Below are 9,523 nucleotides of genomic sequence, written 5' to 3' on the forward strand. Positions count from 1 at the left end.
TATCAAGAAATTAAAAAGATACAATAGCATGTAGCGTTCTATCATAAGAACACATTTATTGAGAAAAATTATCATTATACATATGGACAATACATAGATATCAATCGAATATTAATTAAACGTACATCTGAAGGTTTTTAATTCAAGCACAGTCAAATTAAATAACAAACAACTTCCAAAACAGCTGGATTTCCGTGTTTAAACATTTGCCGTTGGAAAACATAGACACTATGTTTTTCCTAAGCGTTCACTTATAAGTTATGTTACTCCTCTCTTTTGTTTCATCAGTTTATATTTGTTATGTGTGTTCTAACGGTTGAATAATCACGAAGACTAATCACACAAAAGTGCAGCTATCTACCGTAAAATACAATCTCAATCAGCAGTAACAATAACTTCACATAGAGTTAATTATATCAATGCATAGGTAATGAAAATAATATAATTCTAAATCAGACAAACGGTATGTGTACATGCGTGCAAATTATACAAGTGAAATAGACCTTAGCCCGAACATCATGTTAACTTTAATACATGCAGACTTTGGAACTGTTTTTGGTGCATTCTTTTGTCAATCTCAACACATGGAGGTCGATAATGTTATCAGAATGAAGGCAAACACACACCTTTTCTAAATATTTGTAATGTAATTCTGCTTTCAACAATTTCTATTCCAAACGCGTTAACAGAAGTAATCGCTCATAAGGAGTCATCAACACATATTGCTTTGTTTCAATTCAGTGACGCACCGTTGTGAATTTGAAAACAGAGTATTCATTTTCATCTTCAAAATTGTACTTGTATCCATCTTTGATTACCTTAAATTCATCAGCGCAAGCCTGGATACTTTCTTTAAATTTAGCAAATTTCTTTCCTAGTAAGGCACTGCAATCTTTCAATTTGATGGTGATTGAATGAGGAACGCGCTTACAAATGTCAGCGAGTTTAGTAAGTGTTTCTAAAGAAACAGTCACCCTGAAGAAGTATAGGTATTCAATACGTGCGGGTAATGATATAACCAAGTCCTTCTCAACTGCAGTATTACACATCTTCAGTTGTTTTAAACTTCTTATTTCCGGAAGTGCTTCGAAAAACAAACGACTATCTCTACATCCGTGGATCTGTAATGTATGCAGTTTTGTGGCAGTGGACAGGGCCGGTAAAATGGATTGTTCAGTTTCAGCAGTGACGTGGTCCAACATGCAAGAAATGAGTTCCCCTGGGTTTATATCTACACGAGAATGGGACTCGTGGGGGAATGAGTTTCCAATATGTAGGTATTGAATTTGGCCACACGCCTTCATGTCGTATGAGTTGCGCAGATTTCTGAAGGTGACATATTTCAACGTATCATAAGAGCCCAAAATGACCTGCTTCAACAAGCTGACGTCTTCAGTTCCTGATGATGAGCTTTTGCAAATATTCAAAGATACGATGTGCTCTTTATTCATTTCGACAAGATCTTTCCACAAACACTTGCCACTTTTTGGCTCATGACTTGTAACGTGAGTCAGTACAAGTTGATTTTGTATGTTTCCGTTATTCCGGCATTCATGCAACCCTTCGAGCACTAGCGACTGAAGAGATCGGATTTCATCAAAATGGCGGTTCAGGTCTAGCTTTGTCTCTGTTCCGACATGATGCAATTCCTTTTCAAGCTCTGTGGTTTTCTTCTGCATCAGACATTCGGATATCCTTTGTGAAGTTTCAGTGCAAAGTCCACAAGCGAATTTGAAGAGTAGCGATATGTCATGGACTTTGTCTTTGTGTCCATGCAACATAAAGATGCTATCTATTTGTGGGTTTTTGATTACCGCGAGATGCAACGCAGCAAAGAACTCTTGAAACGTTTTGTGGAGAAAAGAGTACGTTACAACTTTCTTGGTCGATGTCAAGGATTCTCTCTGTGTCAAAATACCTATGTCCAATGCAAACGCCAACTCGCTCTTTGACAAATTCGAGTGTACTTGCTTTTTCGTGAAAACAACAGCAAACTCTCTGTCGCGATTTTGCAAAACATGGTTTGCAAGGCGAGCTAGAGAAACAGCTAGAGATTTGTTTTCTTGAATATTTTCTTCGTTTTCAAGACTTGCAGGAAAGTGTTCAATATCTTTAGATAAATCATGACTTTGATACGGTTGTGGCTTTTTATCATTTGCCCTTCCAAACAGCATGTCAATCATACTGCTGTATATTTTGCAAACAGACGGTTCGAGGATTCTACCGTCGTGCCAAAGGCAAAGCAAATGCATGTGTATGATTGGAATCTCAAGAAGGTTGTTTAATCCTCTCGTTTCAACTTCCGTAAAGAAGTCATCCGACGTCTTTGATTCCCCTTTCCTCTTGTTTAAGCTTTTGATGACCTTCCCTGTCAGGTCATTTGGGTTTTGCACCCCAACTATTTCGAACCGTCGGTCGATTTCTGATTCTTTGATGAATACGGTTGACATTTTCCAAGGACGAGTAGTAGTTACAAACGTACAATTTCCCCTATGAACAGTGGAAGGCAGTGTTTTTGTGCCCTTGCAAAGACAATATTCTGAATACCCTGTCGGATGAATCCATTCGTCTAAGCCATCTAGAAGTATAAGACATTTGGATGTGCTGAGGACCTCTCCTAACATTTCCTTTGAGTAGGAGGCATGCTTTGTCGGCAAACACTTGACAATTTGGCGCCAAATCATTTCCTCTACGTTACATTCGCGACCACTGAAATCTCGTAATGCAACGAGAAAAAGAAATTCAAATTCTTTTATGGATTGTACATCATCGAATAGAGGTTGTGTTTCCTCTGGGTTCGTGTCACGTGACTCTGGGTTGCTCCAGAGGTTTGCAAGAGCATTACATAGGGAAGTCTTTCCTACACCGGGCTCACCTTGTATGTATATATTCTGCTGTTGTTCTGTTCCTTTACAGAAAATGTCCATAAGCGCTGTTACATCCTTTTTGCGCAATTCCATAGAACGTCTAAAACGTTCACCGCGAAATAATGCTCTGTCGTACTTTCCTTTGTCCAGTTGGATGACTTTTGGCTTAACGTATATATCGTGTATTTTGTCGTCAATTTCTGGTAAGGACGGGTACACTGGAAGTGTACTGTATTGTGACATATACAGCTCCTCCAAATCCTCCTTAAAATCTGAAATGAGATACGCTTTGCATCAATAAACAGTTTTCTTACTACTGGACATATACCCTAAAAACCATAAAACCGGATATGAAAACAATCGTTAAATAACTTGGTTAAAGTATTACTGTTAATGTTGAATCTGAAAATGATATAAAAAATGCCCAAATTGCAAAGACTTCTGTTTTGACATGACCCCTTCCATTCATTTGATGTAAGCCTGTACGAATTAGTATTTCCATATGTCAAAACGTAATTATTTTTTACCCAGTGCAGTTGCGACAGACATTTGAGATTTCACAAACATCCGTTGTTTGTCACCATCTATCATAAACTTTTCCAAGTTGCATCTGAGTTCCGTCATGTGGTTCTCTACGCTTCGGATGTATGATGTTATCGTTGATACTTCGTTCTCTGTGATATCCATGGAACCAATCTTCAACTAATACGGGTAAATTATGTTAACGTATATAGGCTGTTACTTACATAAATTTTATATCTTTTAGATGACATTCGGTATGAATGTCAGTGTTAAAATGGACAATATTAGAGCTAATACAAACTCCAATTACTATTCAATGCCATATTGTTAAATATCCACCAAAACAGAACTGTTATTGTGTTTATGGTATGGTGTTTAATAAAAGAGCATTTTTGGTGTCAGTTTACCATGACTTGTGTTATCCAGGGCTATATATTACATATCATTAGTACATAAAGCAAGCGGATACTAGGGAACTTTTTCATAAGAGTACTTTCCTATCCGGCCTTAAAATACTTTGATTAACTTTCTTATCAACATAATCTTCCAAATGTACCGAGGATTTCAAATACATATGCATATTTAACCGTCTCCGCTGGCTATTGACGATAGCGTCCGGAGCGGTGCGGAAGATCGAATGTTCGAAATCCATTAGGGGCTTGTTCTGATATGGCCTGTTGCTGACATAGTAATGGGTATTTAGAAATGAGTATCAGTTGCCTTTCTGCTAAGCGCCCGGCATATAGAATAAGAACCGGGCGTAAAGATGTTTATCAATCAATATTTGTCACAAGTACAGCGGACTGGTCCCTAATTATGAAGGTGACAATATAATAAACACAAAGATTAATTATACTTTACCTTTTCTAACTGTTTTCTGGCACCAACTGCCTTTTCGTTATTTCTTAGATTCTTTTCGTCATCCAGCAAATTGATGAAGGCGTCTAATAAAGACGTTGTCTGGTCATCTTTAACCTCCATGTCAGGATTATGACGAAGTTTATTCACTTGTTCCTTGGCCTAATAATGTGAAAGAAACAAGATAAAATCAATTTATTAATGCAACCTGCAATTTGATACCCAGCATTTGTAGTTTCTTTTGAATAAAGCGACTGTTTTGTACGTTATTTTCTATAGTGAAATTTGAGAGCTATTCAAATATATTTTGCAGTATATTAATTTTTTTGAATAACGCATACACAATAGGAAAAGTATTAATTGTAAATAACGTTAACATAAGCATGGCTCAAGTATGTTCATTCTGTTAATTGTAAAACAGAAATGGTATTCGAACTGAAATCAGAATTACAATCGATATCGTTTATTAAAAATCTGTCACGGACAATACAATGAGTTAACAGCGGTTCAGTAGCATGTATAACAAATACCAATTTTGACTATAAGAAGTTTCTTTTGTCGGTGACCGTGATCACGTACGTTTTAAGGCACATTTTGTTTCTCGATAAGTATCAGAATAAAAACATATGCAAGTGCTTTAAAATCAATTCCGACAATTTTATAATCGTTTAGTTTTAGAAGTTAAAATATCAAGTCATGTTAGGTATATGTAAAATACACATTAATCGGACACTAACAACGCAACAGTTTTGATAGTGTGTTGACGTTAAAAGTTGACGTTTAAAACAACATACAATATAACTGTTTATTTATCAATATTATGAGCTAAACATAAAAACATTGAAGTAAAGACAATGCACGTGTTGATATATATGGACATCTCAGAAAACATAAACAACGGAACGGAAACTGAACTTGTTAAGCAAACGGAAAAGATGACTACACATCATACATCTGAATGATTTATTATTTACTGAAACTTAAGACCAATTTGACTCTTCTTTATTATATTTATTTACCAATACTATTGCTAAGTACTTTTTTAATCTTCAAATCTGTTTTGTTTACATTTATGAGTGTAGCTTACAACAAAATAGCTTTATATTTTAAGTCGCATATAGGATGTTTTTGCTTTACCGACATGTATAAACATACCCTTTCAGCAATATTTTTTGGCTTTGATAGGTCGTCACTGAAGTATTTCTGGAAGTACGTGCAGTGCATGATGGAGCTGATAAGACCGTTAAAATCGGTTTCCCTTGCATTGGCTTTGTCGGCATAACCTTGATAATGAACAGAAAATATGAAGCGTAGTTTAACGCCAAGTTTAAGAATCATACTAGAATCACACTAAACAATGACCCACAGTGCGGTTTCATCAAGTATCTAACGCAAGGCCACACATTTAAATTTGTTTGTTTGTGATAACCCTACCCGTAATGTTGGGAATGGGTAGTTAAGGGGTTAAAAATCGTAACGTTTTGCATCTTACAAAATTGACACCGCCCATTTATATTTTTAATTTACTGAATCGGTCTGATAACCGTTAATAAAGATTTTCTGTTTTGCCATAGCAGAAATTTCCAACAGCAGGCACTGTAAGACGCCTTGATGAAACTGCTCCCACGACCTTGTTCGAAGCAAGATTTTAGATCATGTGTTGTTTTATTGTTTTAAACTTCTTATCATTTAACGGTTTTTGTTGTGTGTTTTTGGAAGTTATTTAATATAGATTTTATGTTACTTTTTTCAAATCAAAATCGTATAACTATAACATTGTTATGATGAATAGTTGTATAAAGGAATTTTCTTTTCAAGAACAAAAACAGTTTGAAACAAGATAACAGGAGTCCTTGATCCAATAGAAGCGATAAATATAGCATGTTCAACAATAGGATGAAATTGATGCATAAACCGTAGACCGAGTGTACAAACCGTTTCAATAAATTAAATCAAAGTCTTTTAATCTGTCAGATGTTTTCATAGAAAGAAAAAGAAATGTGGAAGTTCGTTGTTTTACTATAATATGTAATAGTTGCGGGCAGCACGGCGCAGACAAATATTTTAGAAGACCAAAATAAATGATAACCGAAATGCCTTTGTACTAGTCAGTGCACATGCATGGGTCTCTTTATATTTATAAAACCAATAAATGACTAAATGGGAAGTTGGAGGTAATATTAATTTTGTTACTTTATGGAAAGGTTGAACACTGTTAAAGGTTTTTTGGCTGTCTGAGCTCTTCCTAATGATTTAATCAGAATGCGATGCCATTCGGGTGGGGAATAAGCCTATACACTTAAAAACAATTCAAATATTCAAAGAAAATACAGTTTGCTCACCATTCGGAGACATGAAACATTTTGCAATCTCCCAAGCATCTGTGCACCATTTGGAAGCGTCTGTATTCTTCCATACTGGACTACCAGAACGATGATAGCCTTGAAGCTTGATGACAAACTCGCCGCAAAACCCGTTCGTCTTGCATGGTGTGTATGCCAAATCGGGGCTTACATGGCTGGCGCAACTTCGCATTCGTCCTTTGCAAAGATTTTTGGTCCCACATTGTAGCAAATTAGGAGTTTTGCAAGAAGTGCAAAGTGTGTCCTGTGCGAAACGTTTGGTGGTGTTGATGTCATCAATGATTTCTCCTTGCAATTTTCCAAAGCCATCTGTGGTTACGTCTGCAAAAACTTCCTGAGTGATGCAGACACCTTGCCAACATCGACACCAGTTCTTGTTTAAAGGTTTTCCTGATCTGGGTCTCTCAGACATTATATATAAAATTCTTGCTTCAAAAAGTGTAAATGCAAATAACCAGAACAGTCCTCATCTCTGTCATTGTATCACCCATTGGATGGTTTTAGTATCGCATTCTGCAACACTTAAGGCATAATACGCCGTACAAACATATTCCAATAAATAAAGAAATGTCATCACACAACTAACTTACAAATATATATAAAACTGAAAACAAACCCGAAATTACCATATGCCACTAACTAACAGATTTATCCATAAACCATAAAACGTTTAAAATGTCAGAAGCAGACAAATTGTTTCGATTGCCCAAGTGTTTCCTTCCTTATCCCGATCCCAATTATCAAGTATTACGCTATTTTATATAATCAGTCTAGCGTTAGCCTCTATGTCATTGTCTTTTTTCTGAATACAGTCTTTGTTCATGGATTGCACACCATGTAAAACATTTGATTTATACATGATGATTACAGTTCACTTATTTCTAATAATCATGTGATTGAACCTTCAAATGTGTGTTTTGTTTTTAAATTGAAACAAGATCAAATGAGAATAATATATATCAACTCAATAGTTTAACATGTCTCCCATGGTTGGTTCACCAAACAATACTTGTCAATAACAGCTGCGTATAAGAAACTGGAAAAACTGGAAAAACGTGGAAAATCCCGTAATTCAATCCGAATGCTCTATATCTGATATTGAATCAAATGTGCCGTCTGCACTATAGAACGGACGACTCATTTAAGGGGGCATAGCTATTTATACGATATCAATATAAAATCATGTCATGAATATAAAAACCTATCAAATATGTGGTTTCAGATGTCATGTCGTTTGCATGTTCGTCTTCGATCCTAAAGCATCGGTAATTGAAACTCGGTATGCACGAAGTTTAAAATATAAGCTGATATTAATTGACTGTGCTGATTTTCTAAAACCGTCACAAAAATAATTTCAGTTATCAATTTACAACATTCGGATAGATAATCTGATTTAAGCTAGTTTTCACCTTAGATATTTGAAGAGGAAGAGGTTTGATATAAACATTATTAAAACAAGATTGGTGAGGAATTATATATGAAAATTCTACCTGAATGTTCTTGTTTTTTCAAAGTGATCTCAGATTTTAGAATATAAACATATGGAGCAAAATAATTATTGCAAAACGTACGTGTACATATAAGACATCTTAAATCATTTTTGTAAGATGTGTTTTCACATGTAGTGTTATTTTACTGTTAGTATTATAAAGATATAATTTAAACGAATTTTCTTTAATTCCTTACATTGCCGTATATAAGAACTAAGCGAATTATTTTACACGCGTATTTAAATGTTGAGAAATTATGGCCCATTGCTTAGGTGATTTCTGCAAAAAAAGACCCAGTTCACACGATAAGGCAAGCTTTAAATGCGTGCTTCAAGCATATATGTTAAAACATACATGTAAACAATCTTGCAAAATATGTTTACTTTGCAATAAAATAAGGAAATGAAAGAATCAGCAGAACTAGTTGCATCTTGTAATAACTTACTTTAAAATGATAAATGGCATAGATATTTCATTATTTGCGTTTATTGAACCTTTACTGTTCTTTGGTTGACAAACAATATCATTGTGTTTGATTAAAGACATGATTTATCATGGAACCTGTACTCATGACCATGCTATGTATTTGTAAATGATACATGTCACATGTTTTATTTTGGTATGCTATTAGTGTATTTATATATTCGTTTGTTACTTTGTACATACACGTCGGCATGGTTCATGATAAGTATTGTTCCCGTCCGATAACCGTTAAAAGTGAGAGTCCAATGTTATACATGTATATACATGATCATATTGTATGCAGTGCGCATGCCCATAACCTTGCAGTTAATCCCACTTCTGACACCATGTTATGTTTGGAGTTATATATAGACAGAGTCCACGCCATACGTGTTGTACTATGCTTTATTCTATTACAACTGCCAGGATGTTACTGTAGTCGCGGGATTATCTGTAAGGTTCTGGGCATGCGCACTGCATACAATATGATCATGTATAATCATGTATAACAATAACATCCATTTTCATAACAATACAGGTTAATGAATTAATTTAGTTTGTCGTGTGCAAGGTAACTCATTGTTTAGTTTTATTGAAATGGTATAATCCATCATTATCTATGTTTTCACGGTCACAGAATGTACCTTTCTCTCATTATTTTGACCATAGCGGCATCCAAAGTCATCGGGATACATAGGTACATTTTTTCCACACTTATATTAGATCTATTACGGCCTAACAATGTTCATTGCTGACAATCTTCAATATTTTTCGAACACTCAATATATAAAATGTTAGAGTGTTTATTTAAGCGGAAGACCCCGATCAAAACAACGGCGTCGACGATCATTGGTTCGGCCTCTTTTCGCCCAATTTTCATTGGGTTTAATTATGCGTTGTTGTTTTTTTTTAAATCTCGCTTAAACAAAACTTCGTTTAAACAAAGAAACTTAAGTTTCCA

The 9,523-nt window shown here is 35.2% G+C and overlaps 1 protein-coding gene across 1 annotated transcript; it reads right to left on the reverse strand.

The window, feature by feature from the left end:
• Window positions 1-50: 50 nt before the first annotated feature.
• Window positions 51-7,341, reverse strand: LOC128241732 (uncharacterized). Its single transcript, XM_052958787.1, has 5 exons — window positions 6,590-7,341; window positions 5,403-5,530; window positions 4,251-4,409; window positions 3,395-3,569; window positions 51-3,139 (listed from the first exon to the last, which is right to left on the reverse strand). The coding sequence occupies exons 1-5, from the start codon at window positions 7,020-7,022 to the stop codon at window positions 738-740; spliced, it is 3,297 nt and encodes a 1,098-aa protein (XP_052814747.1). The 5' UTR covers window positions 7,023-7,341; the 3' UTR covers window positions 51-737.
• Between the last annotated feature and the right edge of the window lie 2,182 nt (window positions 7,342-9,523).

The sequence above is a fragment of the Mya arenaria genome, chromosome 7, assembly GCF_026914265.1.
Source record: "Mya arenaria isolate MELC-2E11 chromosome 7, ASM2691426v1".
Taxonomy (NCBI): domain Eukaryota; kingdom Metazoa; phylum Mollusca; class Bivalvia; order Myida; family Myidae; genus Mya; species Mya arenaria.